General features: G+C 56.9%; 2 protein-coding genes across 2 annotated transcripts in view; both read left to right on the top strand.

Annotated features, from left to right (window-relative positions):
- CORO7 (coronin 7) overlaps nucleotides 1–11,137 on the top strand; it is a 56,567-nt gene extending 45,430 nt beyond the window's left edge. Inside the window, exons 10-28 of the mRNA XM_019468437.2 lie at nucleotides 3,016–3,070; nucleotides 3,448–3,505; nucleotides 3,624–3,769; nucleotides 3,852–3,944; nucleotides 4,101–4,232; nucleotides 4,690–4,816; nucleotides 5,033–5,208; nucleotides 5,722–5,830; nucleotides 5,939–6,025; nucleotides 6,106–6,248; nucleotides 6,326–6,430; nucleotides 6,510–6,595; nucleotides 7,335–7,476; nucleotides 7,571–7,660; nucleotides 8,491–8,607; nucleotides 9,122–9,257; nucleotides 9,695–9,786; nucleotides 10,313–10,399; nucleotides 10,512–11,137. Coding sequence (XP_019323982.2) covers nucleotides 3,016–3,070; nucleotides 3,448–3,505; nucleotides 3,624–3,769; nucleotides 3,852–3,944; nucleotides 4,101–4,232; nucleotides 4,690–4,816; nucleotides 5,033–5,208; nucleotides 5,722–5,830; nucleotides 5,939–6,025; nucleotides 6,106–6,248; nucleotides 6,326–6,430; nucleotides 6,510–6,595; nucleotides 7,335–7,476; nucleotides 7,571–7,660; nucleotides 8,491–8,607; nucleotides 9,122–9,257; nucleotides 9,695–9,786; nucleotides 10,313–10,399; nucleotides 10,512–10,517 — 1,987 coding nt within the window. The 3' untranslated portion in view covers nucleotides 10,518–11,137. The remainder of the gene's footprint in view (nucleotides 1–3,015; nucleotides 3,071–3,447; nucleotides 3,506–3,623; nucleotides 3,770–3,851; nucleotides 3,945–4,100; nucleotides 4,233–4,689; nucleotides 4,817–5,032; nucleotides 5,209–5,721; nucleotides 5,831–5,938; nucleotides 6,026–6,105; nucleotides 6,249–6,325; nucleotides 6,431–6,509; nucleotides 6,596–7,334; nucleotides 7,477–7,570; nucleotides 7,661–8,490; nucleotides 8,608–9,121; nucleotides 9,258–9,694; nucleotides 9,787–10,312; nucleotides 10,400–10,511) is intronic.
- A 1,870-nt stretch (nucleotides 11,138–13,007) lies between these two features.
- On the top strand, nucleotides 13,008–20,614 carry PAM16 (presequence translocase associated motor 16). Its single transcript, XM_019468450.2, has 5 exons — nucleotides 13,008–13,140; nucleotides 18,455–18,539; nucleotides 19,395–19,531; nucleotides 19,927–19,992; nucleotides 20,458–20,614. Exons 1-5 carry the CDS (start codon nucleotides 13,138–13,140, stop codon nucleotides 20,542–20,544), a joined length of 378 nt encoding a protein of 125 aa, XP_019323995.1. The 5' UTR covers nucleotides 13,008–13,137; the 3' UTR covers nucleotides 20,545–20,614.
- Nucleotides 20,615–21,642: the final 1,028 nt, after the last annotated feature.

Here is a 21,642-nt window from a genome sequence, read left to right as displayed (position 1 = left end):
AGTTGTTGCTGATGGAGAGAGCCCACACACCTACCTAAAGGGTGCATCCCTTACCCCAGTGCTGGGCCTGGGCTTACACATGCCATGCTACTACTCATGCAGAGGTTCACAGGCAGCTTCCAGGGGACCCCTTCCCCAGTTTTTCCATTCTCCCCTCATATGGCATCAAGGTACCCCTCCCCTTGCCCCGCTTAGAACCTGGTTCTAATGGAGTGTGGGGCTAGGCTTGGTCCAAGGGGGTCTCGGCTGCCCAGCCTGGGTGACACGGGCAGATCCAGGAGATCTGGACTACTTTGGACCAGTGGTGATGCCAGGATGTCTAGGTTGGTGGGTCTGAAGGGGAGAGATGCACTGCCAGGGAGAGCCGGAGAACTCTTAAAGCAGCTTTTCCTGGCAGGCAGTACTTCCTGTGCTAATTGCAGGAATATTAGGAAAGCTGATGAGATTATCAGGCACCAACCTCTCCCTCATGTGACCTGGTATCTGGATCTTCTGGGACTTGGGCCTGGAAGTAGGGGCCCACTCTAGGCTGTAGACCTTCTATGACTTTGGGTCTGGGGCAGACCCCTGGACCTGGGCCAGAGCCCTTTCCAGTGGCCAGCCCAGATGCCAGCCCTGCCCCATACCGTGACAGCGGGAGAGGTGCCAACTCTTACCACCTTTGGTGGCCCTCTGCCAGGCCGGAACTATGTTCTGCATTCCAGACCCAGACCTGGCTTGGATCTCTTCACAAGGCCAGGGGTCAGGCCCGTGCCAGCTGTTGGCCAACCCTTGGGGCTGGGTGCCATGACCCCATTTCCTGCCCTGTGCCCGTGGACGGCTCTGCCTGAGGCAAGGAAGACTGGCCTGACCTGTTGGGGGAGCCAGCCCTGCCCTCCTTGACTTCCTGCCCCCGCGCCCCCCCAGCACCTGAGTCAGTGGGCTGGCCCGTTGGGGCTGACGGGGTGAGGGTGCAGGGAGGCCAGGTGGAGCATCTCGAGGAGGTCGGTGTGGAGCACGGATGAGCCGTCTGTGCCACTCACAGGCCCGTTCCCCAGTTCCTGCTAAGGTGACAGGGGCGGGGTGCCTCAGGAGTCCCTCCGTCCCAATTGCTCTCTGACGGTGCGTGGAGCCCATCATTCTCATTTCTGCCCTCTCCTGTCCATCTCCACGTGGTGGTCTCTGTCCTGTCCCCCTTCGCTTGAGACATGCCATCAGCTTCTTGTTGCTTGTCCATTGGAGGGAGGCAAGATTCCCCTCCTCAGGTACCAGGCCGCGTTCTGTCTGGCCCCAACCCACCCCATCCTGAGGCTCAGCCCCTCACCATCACTGCCCAAGCCATCAGCCACATCGTCCTTTGCCCTGTTCCTTACGCCGTGAAGACCGTGCATCTGCCTACCACACCTGCAGGGCCTTTGCACATGCTGTTCTTTCTACTTGGAACCCTCCCCGCTTGGTTGATTCCTCCTTACCCTTTGGGGCATATGGAACACCCCCCTCCCCTGTGGCCAGGGTCTGGTATCCCGGCTCCCTGCTGGCTGTCCTCAGGGAACTTTGCCTTCACGTGTTTTGTGTGTTGGGGGGAGAGGGAGCTGCATCTGCCTCTCAGGCCAAGCTGTGAGCAACTTGAGGACAGAGGCGGGGTCTTTTGCACTCGCTTCTGGTCACACCTGCAGGCTGAGCCAAGGGCTGGGCATGGATAATTTGACAAGGGAATGAATGGGAATGGATGAGTGAGTGAATGAATGAAAGTCTTGTTGGGGCTGCTGAAGGGACTTGCTTCCATCCCCACTGGAGCCAGCATCAGCATGGAGGGCCATCCTAGGTCACACACCCACCTTGTCCCCCTGCCCACCTGCTCCCCCACAGAGAAGGCAATAGACCAGGTCAAGAAAGACAGTTCTGAGCCCGGCTCACCCTACCGGCTCAAGGTAATTAGAGCCCTTGTTACTCACAGGTGACCAGCCCAGAGCACTCCAGGAAGCCTTGGAGACACCCACGGCCCCACCCAGTTTCCCAGCCCACTCTGTGGCTCCCAGCAGGGTGGGGAGGGGGGGTGGGCAGCTGGCCAGAAGGGGACAGACGGGTGGGGTGGGGGAGCTTTGTTGCCTGGGTGAGGGTTGGATGCAGCTGCCACAGCTGGTGACCTCTGACCACTGGAACCATGATGAGGAAGGGGCTCTGTCTGAGGGTGAGTGGCAGCATTGGAGTGAGAGTCCAGGACTTTGGGTCCAGGGACATGAAACTAAAACCAAGAGAAGAAACAAATGGATGAAGGCACCTGTCAGAGTTCTCTTGGACAGTGACAGTCCATTGGCCACAAAGTGGCAGGGACGCTGGGGTGTATATTCCCAGCCACTGCCCCCTCCACGCAGAGCCCCACCTCAGGAACAGAGTGGGGACAGCAGGGATGCACTGTGGTGAAGGAGGCCCTGCTCCCAGCCCTTGGCTTAGGCTTGGGCACAGGGGCTCGAAGTCATGCCAAGGGAGGTTCTGAGTCTCTAAGATGTCATCAGGAGCCTGGGATAACTGAGGAGGTGGCCCCCAAACCTTTGTGCAGGCCTGGTGCGCCCAGGCCAACTGCACTGGGAAGGGTGTAGGTAGTCCCCGGTTCTAGCACGCCTACTCCTCTTCCCTGGGAACTCTGGCCTGATGCCCAGGTTGGCCAAGGTGGGAGCAGAGACAGAACGTATGTGGTGAGCCAGGGATGGAGCTTGGGACTGAGGTGTGGAAAGAGGGGCCTGCTCCCTTATGCCCAGGGTCCATACAAGTCCTGGGATGAAAAGGGTGGGCAGATGGAGGGTGGGCAGGGCAGGAAGGTCTCGGACATGGGGATGTGCTTGGCCTGTAGTCAGCACAAGGAGAGAAGAGTAGCCGGGACAGGCTAGATGCAGCTAGAGGGGCCGTCTCAATCCTAGCCAGTGTGGTGTGTGGCCTGAGCCCCTGTCTGGGGTCACGAGGCCCGCCCCCACCCCCCCCAGCTGCCCCTCAGGCACAGTGGCTGGCCGCATCCTGCCTACCAGCCCTCTCTCTTAGGTCTCTGATGCCTCTCCTGGACCCAGACACCGGGCTCCTGGTCCTGGCAGGAAAGGTAAGTGAGAAGCTGGAGTGCCCACCCACATCAGCCCCCCAGGGCGGCCAGGCCAGGCCCCAACCTTCGACCTAGCTGGCCTGCTGGGAGATAGCAGGATGCCCTCCACCTCTGCCAGGCTAAGTGGCCTTCAGGTTGGCGTGACCGTAATTCCCAAGAATGTCAGCTTTGTGGACAAGGCCAACAATCAAGCAGTGTTAGCTCACAGCGGGCGCTCTGTAAGCCCCGAAGCCGCCCTGTTCTTACTCCGTGTGCAGTGAAGTCTACCGAGGAACTCAGCCCAGAGCGCGGGGGTGGGAGCCGGTGTCTGATCTGGAGCACATGCCAGGCCACCAGGGTGCAGGTGGCGAGTGGCGCTCAATCTGGGCTCCTTTCAGGGTGATAGTCAGTTGTATTGCTACGAGGTGACCCCGCAGCAGCCAGCGCTGAGCCCAGGTAAGCCCTGTTCCCTCCTCCCCGTCCCCCTGCCTTCCCTCCCCCACCTCCCTGACTCTCTTCCCATGCTCCCCACCCCCGCATCTCCCCACCTGTCTTCCCATGCTGTCCCCCACAGTGACGCAGTGCCTCCTTGAGAGTGTGCTGAGGGGCGCGGCTCTTGTGCCCCGGCGGGCACTGGCTGTCATGGGCTGTGAGGTGCTCCGTGTCCTGCAGCTGAGCGACACGGCCATCGTGCCTGTCAGCTACCACGTGCCTCGCAAGGTGAGGGGGACCTGGGTGAGGGGCTGGGAAGGTCTAGGGGGCCTAGACCTGACTGGCCACGTACGTCCCCATCTGCCAACAGGCTGTGGAGTTCCATGAGGACCTGTTCCCGGACACCGCAGGCTGCATCCCTGCCTCCGACCCCCATGCCTGGTGGGTGGGGAGCAACCAGCAGGTAGGGGCCCTCACCCTTGCCCCCCAGCTTGGCTGGCCACTCCCAGCCTTCACTTGCCCCACGCACGACCCCACAGTCCAGCTGTATGAACTCAGCTGCCCTGTGTCTCCCTCCTTGTCCCTATCCCCTGCCTGGGACACCACGTTCTTCCCTCAGGTGCAGAAGGTTAGCCTCCACCCAGCTCGGCGGCCCCACCTCAGCTTCACTTCCTGCCTGGTGCCCCCTGCGGAGCCCTCCCCGGACCAGGCCCAGCCTGCAGACACTCCTGCAGGTGATGCGGATCCCAGCGTGAGTGCCAGGGCGGTCTTCCTTTCCTCTCCATCCTGCCACCATCCTGGTGCCTAAGTCAAAGCTGCCAAGTGTGTTCGCCTGCCTGAGGGTCTCTGAGCCTTTTGTAGTCATCATCAAGCGTAACAGAGACAGAAACATGTGAAGCACAAACAAAGAACTTCATGCTGTTCTCCAAATTGAGCAAACACTTAAAACGCCAGACTTTCACAGAAAAATCTAGGTTTCTGGTTTCTCTTGAAGTACTGGCAGATGTTAACCGTACGGGGCCTGCCTGTTCTCCTACCAAGCCAGGAGTTGGCAGCTGCCACCCACTGTCCCCACCGTCTGAAGTTTAGCTTGCCCTGCATGTCCCATAGCCTGGGAGGTGGGGCCCAGAGTGATGACCCCAGTGCCCCTTTCTCTCTGGCCAAGAAACTGGGGGCCTGCTGGCTGACCCAGGGTGTTTCTCCCCCAGGAGGGCTTCTCTTCCCCTCTCAGCTCGCTGACCTCCCCCTCCACACCCTCCAGCCTGGGGCCCTCGCTCTCTAGCACCAGTGGTATCGGCACCAGCCCCAGCCAGAGATCCCTACAGAGCCTGCTGGGTAAGTGCATCAGGGCAGGAGCTAACCCAGTCTACATCTGCTCCCCTCCTGGTGGGGTCACCTGTCCTTGTGGGATGGAGTAAGTCTGCAGTAAGAGGGCAGCCTGGATGTTCTCTGGAGGCCTGGGCACAGGTCGTGCACCATCCTGCTATGATGTGAACAGGCAGGCCGGTGGGCAGGGCATTCTCATGTGGCTCCGTCCCTGCCACCTGCCAGGCCCCAGTTCCAAGTTCCGCCATGCTCAGGGCACCGTCCTGCACCGAGACAGCCACATCACCAACCTCAAGGGGCTCAACCTCACCACGCCTGGCGAGAGCGATGGATTCTGTGCCAACCGGCTTCGTGTGGCTGTGCCCTTGCTCAGCAGTGGCGGGCAGGTGGCTGTGCTCGAGGTGAGAGACCCCACTCACATGGTGCCCTCCCAGGGCCTGGCAGGAAATTAAGGGCATTGGGTACCCACACCAGCTCACACTCTCTGAGCACAAACTATGTGCCAGGCACCTGCCAGCATCCCCTTTGATCCTCCCAGCTGTCCTGCAGGGATACCACTCTTATCCCCATTTTACAGATGGATGAAAGCAGTGAGGCACAGAGAGGCTTAGTGACCTGTCAGGTCACACAGCTGTGTAAGTGGTGGAGCTGGGATTCGAACCCAGGCTGCCTGAGCCCCAAGCCTGAGCTCTTTCCACCACTCCACGCTGTCCCCCTCGCTTTCTGGGACATCACAGTTGGCGCTTGGGGCTCAGAGCACAAGGCGGCTGAGGCAGAGAGCTTGGGCCACCCGGCAGTGGGGCATCAGCTGCAGAAGGTGGGGGGCCCAGGCGTGCTGCTTGCCCTGCAGACCCTGGGGACCGAGCTCTCCTGCCTGTTACTGATGGGCCTGCGGGTGGGGTTACCTCCCACAGCTGCGGAAGCCTGGCCGCCTGCCCGACACAGCACTGCCCACAATGCAGAATGGCGTAGCTGTGACTGATCTGGCCTGGGACCCCTTTGACCCCTACCGCCTCGCTGTGGGTAAGGAGGCTCGGCGCTAGGCTCAAGGGAGGGCCCAGGGGTGTGAATGAGGGTAGGGGGAGCCCAGAGGTCTTGGGCACAGCAGTGATGAGCCAGCACTCTCTTCAGGTGGGGAGGATGCCAGGATCCGACTGTGGCGGGTGCCCCCAGAGGGCCTGGAGGAGGTGCTCACGACACCTGAGGCCGTGCTCACAGGTCAGGTGGGCCAGGGTGGGGGCTGGGAGACAGGCAGTGGCTCCTGAGGAACTCAGCGTTACCCCCTGCCTCACCCCCAGGCCACACAGAGAAGATCTACTCTCTGCGCTTCCACCCGCTGGCAGCCGACGTGCTGGCCTCCTCTTCCTATGATCTGACCATTCGGATCTGGGACCTTAAGGCCAGAGCTGAGCGGCTGAGGCTGCAGGGCCATCGGGACCAGGTAGGACATCTGTGGGAGCAGGCGCCCAGCCACAGGCTGAGAGGCCGCCTCTCACATCCATCCACATCTGCCTCCAGATCTTCAGCCTGGCCTGGAGTCCCAACGGACAGTATCTGGCCACTGTCTGCAAGGATGGGCACCTGCGGGTCTATGAGCCCCGGGGTGGCCCTGAGCCCCTGCAGGTGAGCAAGAGGCAATGAGGGCAGCCTTCAGACCTGACTGAGGGTCCGCTGCTGGCCCTCATGTGCTGTATCCCAACAGGAAGGCCCAGGGCCTGAGGGGGCCCGTGGAGCCCGCGTCGTCTGGGTGTGTGATGGTCACTGTCTGCTCGTGTCCGGCTTTGACAGGTGAGGACTCAGGACTGCCATCCCCACACCCAGACTTAAGCAACTAATTGTGTCCTTTTTCCCCAGACACGCATACACATGTTAGGCATCAGAAGCTGTTCCTGCTACTCACTTATTGGGTGCATGGATGGATGGATGGGTTGGTGGGTAGGTTAGTGGATGGATGGGAGGGAGGGAGACCCAGAGGGATGAGAGCCATACCTACTGCCTGGAGCCCATGCCTGGCATGGACCGGGTGAAAAGCATGAAACAACCAAGCCTAGTGGAGAGGCCCGAGGGATGAGTATTTGGCACATTGGAGGAGGGATCAGGGAGGGCCTCCTAAGGTAGATGTCATCTGAACTGAGTCACAAAGGAGCTAGTAGCCAGAAATCCAGAGGAGAGGGCATTCAAGTGTGGGTGGAAAGGCTAGGAGGCTGACCAGCCTGGCTGGAGCAGAGAATGACAAGCAGAATATGGGGAGAGAAGTACAGACAGCAGGCCACAGTGGCCACGAGACCCATGCTGGTGGAGGATCGGAGAACAGCAGAGGGAGCATTAGTAGGGGATGAGGCCAGCAGGTTAGGCCACTGTTGCAGGAGACAGTAGTTCTGAGAACTGGATCAGGAAAGAGAAGGGACAGAGGCACTCCTCAGGTGTCGAAGCCTGACAGGATCAGGGTCCTTGCTAGAGTCCTTTCCCTGACTCAAATCCCTGCAGCTCTAAGGACCTGCTTCTGCTCCTGGGGTCTCCCTTGCAGCCGAAGTGAGCGCCAGCTACTCCTGTACCCCGCCAAGGCTGTGGCCGGTGGCCCTTTGGCAGTGCTGGGGCTGGATGTGGCTCCCTCAACCCTGCTTCCCAGCTATGACCCGGACACCAGCCTGGTGCTGCTCACGGGCAAGGTGGGCTGGAGCGTGCAGGCGGGGGTGGTGGGCAGGTGAAAGGTGGGGAGAAAGTCAGCTTTAGCTGGCCGCCTCACTCTTGCCACCCACACAGGGCGACACCCGTGTGTTCCTATACGAGCTGCTCCCAGAGGCTCCTTTCTTCCTGGAGTGCAATAGCTTCACGTCGCCTGACCCCCACAAGGTGAGCCTGTGCGCCCTCCCTGGTCCTCCTAGTGGGTGCGACACAGGGCTCCCCTGCCCTCTCCTGGCCAGATGGGGAAGTGCAGGGGCCTGTCGGGTCAGCAGGTCACTGGGCCAGGGTGTGCCCAGCAGCTGTCAGGAGCTGGTTGTTAAACTCCACCATTATTAGAAATTAAACTATAAAACCTTAAGTTATATGAACCTACAAGTAAATTACATTGAAAACCTAGGCAGTAAACATTCAATGTATCACTTCTTAATTATTTTCCCTGATTTTATGGTTTTTTTGTGCCGTTGAGGCTACTTACACCTGTGGGCTCTGCCAGTGGATAGACTAGATGCTGCTACCACACGTGTGTTCCCCATTCTGCATTCAGCAAGTCATGTTGGTGGTGAGAAATCACCGTGGTGGGTTTTTACAACATAGAAATAGGCTAGTCAGAGCTACAAAACGGCATTTTTCCTCCAGAGAGCTACATGTTAAAGATTTTTTTTTAATGTTTTTTTATTTATTTTGAAACAGAGAGAGAGTGTGTGCGTGTGTGTGTGAGTGGGAGGGGGCAGAGAGAATCCTAAGCAGGCTCCGCACTGTGTGCTCAGAGCCCGATGCCAGGGCTCGAACCAATGAACTGTGAGATTGTGACCTGAGCCGAGATCAAGAGTTGGAAGCTTACTGACTGAGCCCCCCAGGTGCCCCTCCAGAGAGCTAGTTGTTAAGCATCTGCTAGCACGCTCCCATTCAGGGATGGGCCTTGGTTCTGGTGGTCCTAAGTAGGGGTGTTGGCAGTCTGTGGGGGTGCAGGTGTCCACTCAGATCCCCCTGCTCTCCAGGGTTTCGTCCTCTTGCCCAAGACAGAGTGTGACGTCCAGGAAGTAGAGTTTGCCCGATGCCTGCGGCTTCGCCAGACCTCCCTGGAGCCCGTTGCCTTCCGTCTACCCCGAGTCAGGGTGAGGTTGGGGGCCTGACACCCCAACACCTAGTCCTCTTTCCTAGTACCTGTAATTTTTCTTTTAATCTTTATATACGTATTTTTTTTTTTTGGAGAGAGAGAGAGAGAATACGTGAGCAGGGGAGGGACAGAGAGAGAGAGAGTCACAGAATTCAAAGCAGGCTCCAGGCTCTAAGCTGTCAGCACAGAGTCCAACGCAGGGCTTGAACTCACGAACCGTGAGATCATGACCTGAGCTGAAGTCGGACGCTTAACTGACTGAGCCACCCAGGTGCCTCCCCACCCCCACCAGTCCCCATAAAAGGGGCTTTGGGGCCCGACTGGCCCTGTCACCAAACTATCCCACTCACTGCTCTTTAGGGTGCCTGTTCCCTTATTCTGCTGAGATTCTGAAACTGGCAGAAACCCCAGAGTGGGCCCCGGATCTTACCTTACCCCCTTCCGAAGGGATGCTGATGCACCTTGGGCCTCTGGTAGGTGCCCCAGGGTAGCCCCTTTGTTCTTCCCTACAGAAAGAGTTCTTCCAGGATGATGTGTTCCCAGACACGGCCATGAGCTGGGAGCCCGTGCTCAGTGCGAAGGCCTGGCTGGGAGGTGCTAATGGGCAGCCCCGGCTGATCAGCCTACAGCCCCCGGGCATGACCCCAGGTAGGCTGAGGAGCTGGGGGGGTGGCAAGTAGGAAGCAGGGAAGTGAGTGGTGGCGGGGGGGAGGGCTGGAGAAGGGGTCGAAAGGTCAAGTCCAAGATCCCCCCTCCCCCCCCCCCCCCCCCCGCCATCTCCCTGGCACACAGAAACCTCTGATGTTTCGAAGGATGGGGTATTTGCATTTCCAGGCTCATACTCTGAGCCTTTTGAGGGCAGGGCCTAGGGTCTGTGTTTCCATCACAGTTCCCACCCCTGATGTGCACACATATGCTACATGGTGCCCACAGCAGCCTTGTGAGCAGAGGGTGGGGCAGCTGTTATTACCCTCTCTGGGGTCTCCGCCACAGGATTCCCTAGGGAATGGTACCAAAGGGTAGGGCAAGGAGTCCTCACCGAGGGGATTCTCTGATGTCTGATGCCTGTCCCTGCCCTACCCCAGTGAGCCAGGCACCCCGTGAAGCCCCTGCCCGTCGGGCCCCGTCCTCAGCACTGTACCTGGAAGAGAAGTCAGATGAGCAAAAGAAGGAAGAGGTAGGTAGGCATGGGAGGGGGTTGACCAGTATGGCGCACACAGAGTCCTGGCCGTACCTGATGACTGCCCTTCCGTTGTCTGTATGACCCAGGCTGGGACAGGAGCCAGGGTCACACACCTCTCTCGATTGGGCAGCTTACTGGGGGAGACCTTCCAGAGCCCTGAAGTGGACCCATGGGGCACGGGACTCAGGAATCCAGGGAAGGGCAGAAGGAGGCCCCCCTCTGGCCTGGCCCATCCCAAACAGAGCCAAGGGTTTGGGACCCAAGTGCATTTGGGGCCCTGGTGCACATCTGAGCATCTGAGGCAGGGTGCAGACTCCAGTGCTGCGTGGCACAGAGTCTGTCTCTGGCTCCCTAATATTGGTCGAAGTGTATTTCTTTGTGAAAACCATCCCCTTTGTCAGGGCTCTGATGAAAATGGCTCTTTCACACCCTTGACTGGGTTCAAACTGTGAAGGCCTGTGTTCCTGGGATTAGCGGTCCTATTCTATTCCCTTGCCACCTCTTCTGTCCACTCTTCTAGCTGCTCAGTGCCATGGTGGCAAAGCTGGGGAACCGCGAGGACCCGCTCCCTCAGGACTCCTTTGAAGGTGTGGACGAGGACGAGTGGGTGAGTAGATGAGAGGGCCCTGGCATCCCCTCCGTCCCTCCCTCACCTTGCAGCCTGCGACACCCCCCTTCTCAGACCTCTCAACTCCCTCCGACTTGGTTTATCTCCCCAGGACTAGACTGCCCACCAGCCACCTCTGGCCTCACCTGCTGCCGCCACCTCCCAGAACCACCTGACGTGCCCGCTGCGCACCTCTGGTCTCCCCCTCAAACTGGAAGATGCCTCGTGGCCCTGGCACACCTCCTCCCCAAAGCCCTGACTTCTTTTGGGCCTTGGGCACTTCCAAGGCCTCTAGGTCCCACTGCAACTCCCATGGATTGTCTGCACCTCTGCTTTCCCTGGGACTGGCTGCTTCTCCTCAGCTGCCTGCTAGCATGTGGAGCCAGGGGCACGGGAGCGCGGTGGGCTGGGAGTGCTGAGGGGTTAGTAGACGTCCCTGGGCTGGTCCCAGCCTGGGCTGGCTTTGCCCAGAACCTTCACTTAGCATGGGCCACATCCCATCTTGCCTGCTGCCCCACTTCCAGGTAAGAGCCTTGGGGGCTGGCCCCCTGCCAGGCCGTTTGGCACAGCACCAGCCTCACGGGCCGGGGACCAGTTGCCCTCCTCCCCAGGTTTGAAACCAGGAGAAGGGGGACATCACGGAGCTGATGGCCCAGTTAAGGGCGGGGTGTGAGCCCCTCAGGGACTGGCCTGAATATACCCTGGATGTTTTCAGCAATTAAACTTTTCTGAGCTGGCCACCTCTTGTGCTGCTGTGGTCTCTTGCTGACTGCGAGAGTTCGGGGACAGGAGTATGGGTGAAGGCGGTTTGGCCCTGGGTTCCCCCTTGTTCCAGGCCTCACTTTGCTCCTCAGGCCTTTTCAGCTGCTATGAGTTGGTTCATTCATCCAACACATAGATACCCAACAGTGGTCTGGATGGTAGATACGGTAAGGGACAGGAGAGACCAGGCCTCTCAAGGCACTTGTCATTGTCCTCCTGTGCAGGGGAGCCAGACTGTGTGCAAGTAAGCAAACTGTGAAGAGAGACATAAAGAAGACAAATTAGGGGCACCTGGCTGGTGTAGTTGGTAGAGTGTACGACTCTTAACCTCGGGGTTGCGTGTTTGAGCCCCATGTTGCGCATAGAGATTACTTAACCACAAATATATACATAAGGAAGACAAATTATGTGAAACAGAGCAGCGGAGGTACAGATGAAGCAGGGTGTTCAGTCTGAGAGGTGACCTTTATGCTGAGAGCTGAGACCTGAAGGTCAGTGAGCCACAGAGCCATGAGAATGTTTCAGACGAAAGTCAGGTGGCCACAGCACTGAGGGAAGAAAGAATTTGAAGAGTTGGAGGAAAGGAAAGGGCAGTGGTCCGGGACATAGCACAAGGCAGTCTGACTTAACGTTCATTGAACACCCATGTGTTGGATACCTTCCATGTGCCAGCCACTCTTTCTGGGTGCTGAAGTTCAAGAGTGGGGAAAAGAGAAAAGTCCTGCCCACCAGGGATCCACATTCTAGCTGCAGGAACAAGTTATAAACAATAAACATAAAGTACATGAATTATGCCTGGGTGGCTCAATCGGTTAACCGGCTGACTTCAGCTCAGGTTGTGATCTCACAGTTGCTGAGTTCAAGCCTCAAGGCCAGCTCTGTGCTGCCAGCTCAGAGCCTGAAGCCTGCTTGGGATTCTGTGTCTCCCTCTCTGCCCCTCTCCCACTCCTGTTCTGTCTCTCTCTCTCTCTCTCTCTCTCTCAAAAATTTAAAAAAAAAAAAAATGTTTTTTCTAAAGATGATTAAGAACTTCCGGGAAAAAAAAATAGAGGGGACCAAGAATGGTAGTTTAAGTCAGACACAAAAAGCCACATATAGTTGGATTCTCTTTCCAGGAGATGTTCAGAACAGACAAATCCATAGGGACGGAACAAAGATTAGTGGTGGCCAGGAGCAGGGGGATGGCGCAGGGGCATTGGTTGCTAATGCGCAGAGACTTTTTTTGAGGGGTTGATGAAAATGTTGTGGTGTCCTTGTGGTGATGGTTGCATAACTCTGTGACTATGCTAAAAAGCACTGAATTGTGCACTTTAAAATGGTGAATTGGATGGTGTGTGGATTTTTTTTCAATAAAGCTGTTACTATAAAACAATGCAGGACAAGGTTCAGCGTTGGTAGGGGATTGGGGTGGGCCTTGTTGAGAAGATGACACTTGAGCAAGAACTTGAAGGAGGGGGCCGTGAGAGGTCCTTCCCAGAGTAGAGGGACCCTAGCATGAAACTTATTTTGAAGTTTCCTGTTTTCTTATATATTTGTGAGACTTTGGCATCCTACTCCTTATGTTCGTGGGGTGTCGTATGTTTACTGCATATCTTTTAGTACCAAATATTTTGGCAAAATCAAGGGAAGAAATCGCTCCGCATTTGACAGATGTATTTATTCTGTGGCATCTGGCACGGCGGGTAAGGGCGAAGGGCCGGGGCGAAGGCCAGGGTGAGTCCTGGGACCGCCCATCGCCCGCCCATCGCCCGTCCCCGGTAGTCTTGCGAACCGGAGCCCGGGGCCGACTCCGCCTCTGGTTCCGCCTACGGATTACGTCAAGGCACACCCCGCCCTCCGGAGGGAACAGTACGCATGCTTTGTGCGGCGTCACGCACGCGCTCTCTCCCTTGACCTCTGACCCGCCGGCCGCCCTTGAGCTGGGGGCCGCGGGGCCAGGAAGCAGCAGCTCACGACCCCGAGGCAGAGCGGCCACCATGGTGAGGCCCGAGATGGGCGCTGCCCGGGGGCGGGGGGCCGTTTCGGAGCCGGGTCAGGGGCGGCGAGCTGCGGCCGGGCTGCGGGAGCCGCGCGCCCCCTCGTGCCGGACGGGAAGCGGGGTCCGGGGGCGTCGTACCGGGAGGACCGCTACGGGCGCTGGCGGCCTCGGGGCGACGGAGAGTCGTTTGGCCGGAAAGCAGGGAGGGCCTGGCCGGCCGCAAAATGTCCAGCAAGTGCGGTCGTGGGCTCCAGCCCATGTGCGCACAGCCCCAGCGGGAGGCTAGGGCCGACCCGGGAGCCCCGCTTTGCCCCGCAGGTAGTTGGTGGTGTCGCCCTATTATTGTTCCCCTTTCGCAGCTGACCAAACGCTCTCCGAGACTTTGCCAAGGAAGTGGCAGAGCTAGGGCTTGAACCAGGCCCCTCGACACCGAAAACTGAGCGTTTCTGCGGTACCATTGGCATTTGGAGCCAATCCACAGACCTGGGCCACACTGGCTGCGACGGGTGCACCTGGGGACCCTATAAAAATGCATGTCCTGAGCTCTGCCCTCGGAGGTTCTGTCAGTTCCCCAAGGGATTGAGGCAGTCAGTTTGGGGAACCATTTCTTACTATTAAGGATAAGGAAGCGGCTTGCAAGTGCCAGGCCCTGAGCTGAGGCCTTACGTGGGTTCTCTCGTGTAATGCTTATGAAGTTCGTACTGTCATTGTCCGCATTTCACAGCTAAGGAACCTGAATTTCAGAGTTTGATTCGTCTAGGGTCATTCATGCAGCAGTGTCTGGTTTGGAGCCCGGTTACTGCCATTTTTTGAGGACCCACAACGAACGGTTGAACAGGGTCCTTCTCATTTGTGCGTGTAACTCTGAGCCACCCTCAAGAGCAAAGTAAAAGGTTGCTCTGGGAGAGTTTGTATCCTAAAGGAGGAATCAGGCAGGTCTGTGAACTAGAACAGCATATTAGTAGGAAAAGATCGTGCTGTGGGAGGATAGACGTGGTAGGAGCCTGGGAAGGTTTCACTTGGGGGGATGGGGGTAATGTGTTTAGTGTTTTATTTATTTTGAGAGAGAGGAGACAGAGCATATGAGTGGGGGGGAGGGGGTGCAGAGAATCTCAAGCAGGCTCCACACTGCCAACACAAAGCCCCACATGGGGCTCGAAACCACGAACCATGAGATCATGACCTGAGCCAGAGTCAAGAGCCAGACGCTTAACCAGCTGAGCCACCCAGCGCCCCAGGCTGTGTTAAGTTTTGCAGGATGTTGGGTTTTGACAGTATCACGGTAATAGGATATTCAAAGTTAATGGCTCTCTTTTTTGGGGAGGGGTGGTGAAAATGTTCTGGAACTAGTAGTAGTCGTCCATGCATTTTAGTGTATTTACAGAGCTACACGAATACTCTAAAAAGCACTGAACACTTGACAAGAGTGATTTGTATGGTGTGTGAATTGCGAGCTGCAGACATTGGGGTAAAGAAGTCAGAGAGCTTGATCTAGAAGTAGGTGCGGAGAGAGGTGAGGGGAGAGAAGACCAGAGAAGTTGTCTGTAGCCAAAGCTGAGAATACCTGACTGAAAAGTGGACTGAATTTGCCGGCAGTGGCACTGGCAGAATTGTGTGCGTCTTGGGGGATAGCCGAAGCCCTCCAGCAGAGGGAGTGGTAGGCATTTGGAAACCCCGTCTGGGGGCATGGCATTGTTGCCGACGGCGACCTGGTTAAGTGTCACGTTGATTCAAATACCAGTGGGCTGCTGTGCCGGCCATAGGCGGGGACCCCAGGCGTAGATGTTCCTGACTGCCCTCCTGCTTAGTTGTGATGCCAGCAGCTGTTTGCAGGGGCTCTGGGTGAACAGAGCCCCCCTCTTATCTCAGTGGATCCTTGAGAAGGGAGTGAGTCTCAGCGATAGTCTCTGCCCGCCAGCCCAAGAACCTGGAAGTGGGCTTTGAAGGGAACATTGCACATCGGTCTTTCTGAAAGCCAGGTCCCTTCTTGATGCACTTAACATGAGATAAGCCACATTCCCGAGTGTCCCCAGATGCTTTCCTGTGGCCTTCTGCCCACCCTGCAGAGCTTTGGTCCTTCACTGGGCTGTGTTCCTCAGATGAGAAAACGTATGTGTCCTCCACAGTGGGTTCCAGGCTTGGCGACCTGTGACTCTGATCTCTGCTGCTTACCCTGAAGTTTGGCCTCAGTCGGATGCCATGGCAGCTGGTTGTTCTGGCCCAGGGTCTTCAGGCCCAAGTGTCAGTGAGTGGACTCTGGGATGTTTTAGGACTTTCTAGAGGAAACCTCACTCAATGGCAGTCTTCTCCACCTCTTGTAGCTGGCAGAACTGTGAGCACATCCGACCCACAGCTGGCACTGGGTACTGAATAGGTGGATGAGAAACTTGGCTGTACTGCCTGGTCTCTAGACCACTGAGCACCAAGCAGGGTCTGGTCCAGAAGCAAGGTAGCTGCTGGGCTGCTGTGAACCTGCCACTGACTGTCCGCTTGGTTTTATGTGGATTGCCTCCGGAGGACCTTGCAGCCCCCCCTATAAGGAAGGTATTGTTCTCCCCATTGTGCAGATAAGAGAATTGAGGTTCAGAGACGTTGAGTAATTGGCCCAGGACCACACAGCTAGCAAGAAGACAAGCTGGGAGCCAGATGAGAGCTGCAAAGCAGCCCTCTCTCTCTTCTTCCATGCTGCTTTCCAGCTCCTTAGGAGTGTAGGCTGGCTTTTTGCAGCCTTTTCCTGTGAGGAATTAGTAGATCTATCAAATGAGTTGCCTTTTTGGGAAAAGCTTTGTTACTCCATAATGTCTGACCATTGTCCGGTTTTGTGAAACAGTGTATAATAAATGAAAACCAACATTTATTGAGTACCTATTGTATCAACAGGCTCCGTGCCAGGCAATTTACAAGTATTATCTCATTAAAGCCCTGTGACAGCCCTATTGTGTCCCCATTTTACAGGTGAGAAAACTGAGGCTAAGGGGACCTGAGAACACGTTAGGAGCACACAGCTGGGATTTGTACACGAGTGATCCCAAAGCTTGCCTGTATGAGCGCACATCATCCCCTGGAGATGCCCCCCACACGAACCTCGGTAGCCTCAGTGGACCAACCAGGCAGCTCCCTTGGTCAGTCAGGGTACCCTCTGAAACTAGAGGCTACCCCCACCTTTTCTGCAGCTATGGAGCTCTGGCAGCAGGAATGACGGGGACACCATGCCACTGTGGTTTGAAGCCTGCAGGGGTGGTTAGGGGGGCTGCCCAGTTACACTCTGAGTTTCTAAGGTTCGTTATTGAGCAACAGCCACCATCCCGGGCAGAGAAGTAAGTTGATGGGCAGTGAAGGGTGGAGCAGTGACCTTGCCCCTAGGCGTGTGGCAGCAGGTGAAGGTGTGGTCTGAGGCCCGAAGGGTGTGTAAGCCGTCACCTACTAGCCTGTCAGCCTCACTGTACCTCAGACAGGGCCAGCCGTCCATCTGGGAACCTCCAGTCCCACTTGGGAAGGGCTTTGGGCCTGGACGGAGAAGTTGGGAGGCTTCCCTCCCTCCAGTGCATACAGTATTGGTCTTGACTCCTCCTTGCACGCAGCCCCGCCCCTCCCTTTGATCCCTGGAGAGAGCCTTCACTGAGCTTTGCTTTCTGGTGTGAAATAACAGGGCTTATGAAATTTCCATTTACGTGTGAAATCCAAACCCACTTCCATTTTTTAATTCCTGCTAATGTCCCAGAACCAACATCCCGCCCTGCCCATAAGGGCAAGTCCACTGGAAGCCACACAAAACCATTTCTGGAGTCCAGATCCCCCTGGCATCTCACGAGCCCCTCTTTGGCCTCTGGGTTGAGTCCTTGATCCTTGTCAGGTTGCTGAGTTGCCCTCCCTGCAGGATCCTCTGTGAGGTGGGCAGCCTGAGGATGCCATGGCTGAGAGTACCAATGTCAGGGTTTCCTGCCCACGTTCCCCTTGAGTACTAGCCGTGTCCTTGGGCTCGTCATTAAACCCTGCTGTGCCTTGGTGGCTTGAGGTCTTGGGTTAAATGGCACAGTGCCTGGCGCCCAGGCTCAGTTGATACTTGCTGACTGATAGAACATCTAATTACCGACAAGTGCAAGAAAGAGTGAGGGAAACCACGGGCATGTGCCCCCTGAGCAGTGTCGGCCTGCAGTGAGCCCTGTCTGGGCCCTCTGCCCGCCCTCATTTGTACCATCGCACACACCCGTCATTTCCGGTGTGCTGTCTGTATCGTCTTTTCTCCATAAGGGCTGTACGTTTTCCCATCCCGGCCACCTTCTTAGTCTTCTCTCCAACGACCTTACAAGTCCCCTATGCTCTTGGCTGCTCCCGGGACGGCCTTTACACTTTTCTCCTGGTGGGCTCGCCCTGGTTCCTCTGCCTAGAAAGCCCCAGTATTCCCATCGTGATCCTCCCTGCCCTCGAAATCCAGCCCAGTAGAAATCTCATCTTTTTCCAATGTGTCCGTCTCATTCCTGAGGTTTCCTTCCATTGCTTTTCTATACTTCTGGTCATGCTTAATGAGGCTCTGTGTGCCCCTGTGGTGTGTTGAATCACGCGGTCTGGGAGTAGAAAACCGCCATGCTGTGCCCTGTAGAGGCTCCCCCTGCCAGGCCAGGCCAGGCCAGGCCGTGTACAGGAGCTCTGAGGGCACCGCAGGGTTCCGTGTGTCCTTGTGCTAAGCAGAGCTTAGCCAACTGTGCTGGTGTTTGAACCAGTGGAGGAACCGGTGACCAGTCCTGTTTTCCCTCACCAGTTAGTTGTCTTAAATGCCTCCCTAGTGGGCTTTTTTACTGCTTAAAGGTGGAGCCTCTTTTTCTCTTTTGTTGTGTTGATTGCAACCTTCGTGAATAGTCTTGGGAGAATTGGGGTGGCTCCAGGCTCCCTGAGTTTCCTGCTGATAGAACAAAGGTTGGGACCTCCAGTCTCAGAAGCACTGGGTGAGTTAGTGGCAGTGGCTGGTCTGGGACCAGCCCCTGGTTCTGGGTCCAGGCCATAGTGTTGCTTTGGAAGCTTCTGTGCCCTGCAGCCCCTTTGTTTTAGCTGTTCTGTCCTCGGGTCTGAAGGCCAAGGGAGGGTCCCACTTGCCTCTGGGAACACCGTCAGGTCCACCCCAGCCAGCTCTCCAAAGAGCATCTGAAGCCACCCAAAGCAGAAGCCTTTTATCAAGGTAATTTGGATTAAGTTGCCTGAGCTGCTGCCCTGGACTTCATTACCTCAGATCTCCAGAAGCCTTGCCACTCAGCAGCCATTTCCAGGGTCCCATCTCTGGAAAATGCAACCTGCTAACCAGGTACCTGCTTTGCCCACAGGCCAAATACCTGGCCCAGATCATTGTGATGGGGGTGCAGGTGGTGGGCAGGGCCTTTGCCCGAGCCCTGCGGCAGGAGTTTGCAGGTAAGTTTGAGCCCGTCTTCCCCCTGGGCTGGGAGCTCCTGCCCAGGTGAGATTTTCCTCTTGTGTATGGCCCCTCACCATGGGTCCATTGTGATGCAAGGACCCTCTTCAGGCTGAGGTTCTGGCAGTCTGGGGCATTTCGTGGGGGTGGGGGTGGGGGTGGGGGTATTCTTGGACTTCCCAACATTCTCGTGAAAGGGAAAGCTGGTTGACTTGAACATTAAGGCAGGAATGGGCAAACTGGTTCACCTGACCACCTGTTTTTATAAGTAAAGTTTTATTGGAACACAGCCATACCCTCTGGCTGCTTTCAAGATTCGAGCAGTTGCAAACCCAGATTTTAATTGGTGCACAGAGCCTAAAATATTTATTCTTTGATCCTTTAAGAAAAAGTTTAGTGGATCCTGATTCTAAGGTCATTGAAAGGGAAGAGGTCACCTGAGCCACCTGCTTTGCTGGCCTAGGTAACTGATGGGCAGCCAAGTCTCAACTGAGCTATTCCTGCCTCTTCATACCTGTGCGGCTTCACTCTGCTTCCCATTGTAGCCTAAAGCTCCCTAACTTGCTGTGCACTGGGGATGACAGGGCAGGGGAGAGGAGAGGAATAGAACCATCTTGTGGTCTAGGTTGGGGACCAGACCCTGCCCCTGTCCTTCAGTGGAGTAAATCTGTCCTCACTTCACCGTCCCCCACCGCCCACCCCCCAAAAAAAGCCACTCCTGGAGAAGAGATGTACCCTGTCCCTTGTGTGTGTCTTCTTCCGTGCCACCTGGCAGGCTGAGCTGCCCACTCGGAAGGCCCAAGGGGAACCTCTGGGCTGCTGAGGGCTGAGCACTCACCCATGTGTCTACATAGCCAGCCGGGCAGCAGCTGACGCTCGGGGACGTGCTGGACACCAGTCTGCAGCTGCCTCCAACCTGTCCGGCCTCAGCCTCCAGGAGGCACAGCAGATTCTCAATGTCTCCAAGCTGAGCCCCGAGGAGATCCAGAAGGTGAGGCCACTAGGCTGGCTCTGAGACAGGTCTTGCCTCAGAAGACCAGAAAGGGGGGGATCGGGCGGGAGGAGTCAGGCTACGAGGGTCTTGCAGAGTGAATGTGGCCTGGTGGAAAGGAGCAGGTGCTTGGACTCCTGAGTTACGGCAGCCGCTGTCACTCATTTGTTTTTAGGCCCAAAGCAGGCAGTGGCAGGGACAGAGCAGTTGTTGGTGGTAGACAAGCCCCTTCCCTCTGTGGGCACCTGTCCACCTCTCTATCCCCCAGCAGTCACATGGGCATGCGGGGCGGCAGGGTTGAACCCTTTGGCTTTCCTTCTTTGTCATTTCCTAGCTCCCCCTGCCTCTGTAACCCAGAGCCTGCACACCCTCTCACCGTCTCCCCTCCCCTGCAGAACTACGAACACCTATTCAAGGTGAACGACAAATCCGTGGGTGGCTCCTTCTACCTGCAGTCCAAGGTGAGTGCTCTTTGATGCCGGGAGGGGACAAGCCCAGGGCCCTTCTCACTGGGGGCGTCCCTCATTCCCAGACCCTTCAGAGCGTGGCAGGCAGGCAGGTGTGCCGGGCAGTCCCTGTGTCCCAGCCTCAGGGAGGCCCCCCCTAGGCTGCCACTCCCTCTGGCTGCCTCAGCTCCCTGGGGCCCAGCCAGTTGGGCTGAAATGTCTGGGCCCTGTGTCACTCTGACAGTGGCCCTCCCAGCAGCCATGGCTGTGAGGGAACAGGACCACTGGCTGGTGAAGAGCAGGGTGTGCCCGGGCCCTGTCCCCCTGGGAATGCTGGGCACCCGTAAAGGAGGCACTTGTGTTTCCCAGGCTATCGGCTCAGACATGCCCAGGGCTCTGCAGGGACTCGAAGCTGGAAGGACTGCGAAGGGCAGAGGCCCATCCCACTCACTGCCCTGCCTGATTCTAACTCCCTTCCAGGTGGTCCGAGCCAGAGAGCGCCTGCAGGAGGAGCTCAGAATCCAGGCCCAGGAGGACAGAGAGAAGGAGCAGATGCCCAAAACGTGACCATTCAGCCCCTCCTGCACCCTGCCCACCACCTCTAATTTATAGCTCGGTAATAAATGTCTTTTCCGCATTTCTCAGTGCACACATCCACATTCCAGAAGGCAGACTGCTCTTCCTGCCAGCGGGGAGGGGGGAAGCCAGTAGTACCACATCCCTGTTAACATGCCTTTGACACCCCACAGGGCTGGGGTGGGTGAGGTTGGCAAGAAGCCAGCCCAGCCCTGCCCTGCCTGCTGAGCTGTCACGTACTGGACACGGCCACTCCTGCCCTCACAGCTCCAGTGCCAGGCCCCTCCTGCGATGAGCATCCCTGCCCTCAGGCCTGCCCTTGCCCTTCCCACCGGGTCCAGAGCCCCAGGCCCATGGCTCAGTCACAGGCAACCTCTCCCTGAGCTGGGTTTGACTCTAGCATCTCTGGAATCTGGGTAGAATGCTCCAGTACAGGGAGAGAGAGAAGCCTTTGCCAGACTCTCAATGGACGAGTTGTGTCTTCCCAGAACTAAGGCTCTTATCAGGGTCACAGCAGGTGGTGGTAGGACGAGGTCCTGCGTCATCTAGAATCTTCCATCTCTGCTCCCTCAGCACCTGCCCCCTCTGGCCGCTCCCTCCCCAAGGCACCCAAAGGGTGGGAAGGAAGCCCCAGAACAGGGCTTCTGGGTGCTGCGTTCTGGGGGTGGGTGACCCAAACCAGGCACAGGATGGTTCCCAAGCAGGGTGGCTCAGCTCGTGGCAAAACATAAACTGTCTTTGCAACTCAATTTTATTGTTTCTTTATAAACTTCCTCTCACATGGAGGAATATATTGTTATAGTCATTAGCTTATCTCTTTTTTTTTTTTTTTTTAACTCTATGCTAACAGCAATGGAGCCAAGAGGAGGAAAAACATAAGCTACGATAGAAAGGCACTTAGAACCTGTTAAAATACTGATATCCTGGAATGTGCAACAACAAACCCACAACAACAACACGTACACCAGCCCTTTCGAGCCTGGTCTATCACCGAGTCACATGCTGAGCTAATGTCACCTTCCAGTGCCCTGTTCCTCTGCTCCCTGGGCTTGAGTCTCAAACCCCTCACCCCCAACTGGGGATTTAAGG

The sequence above is a fragment of the Panthera pardus genome, unplaced genomic scaffold, assembly GCF_024362965.1.
Source record: "Panthera pardus isolate Hobbes unplaced genomic scaffold, ASM2436296v1 HiC_scaffold_4, whole genome shotgun sequence".
Classification (NCBI taxonomy): Eukaryota; Metazoa; Chordata; class Mammalia; order Carnivora; family Felidae; genus Panthera; species Panthera pardus.
This window is presented reverse-complemented; position numbering and strand designations above follow the sequence as displayed.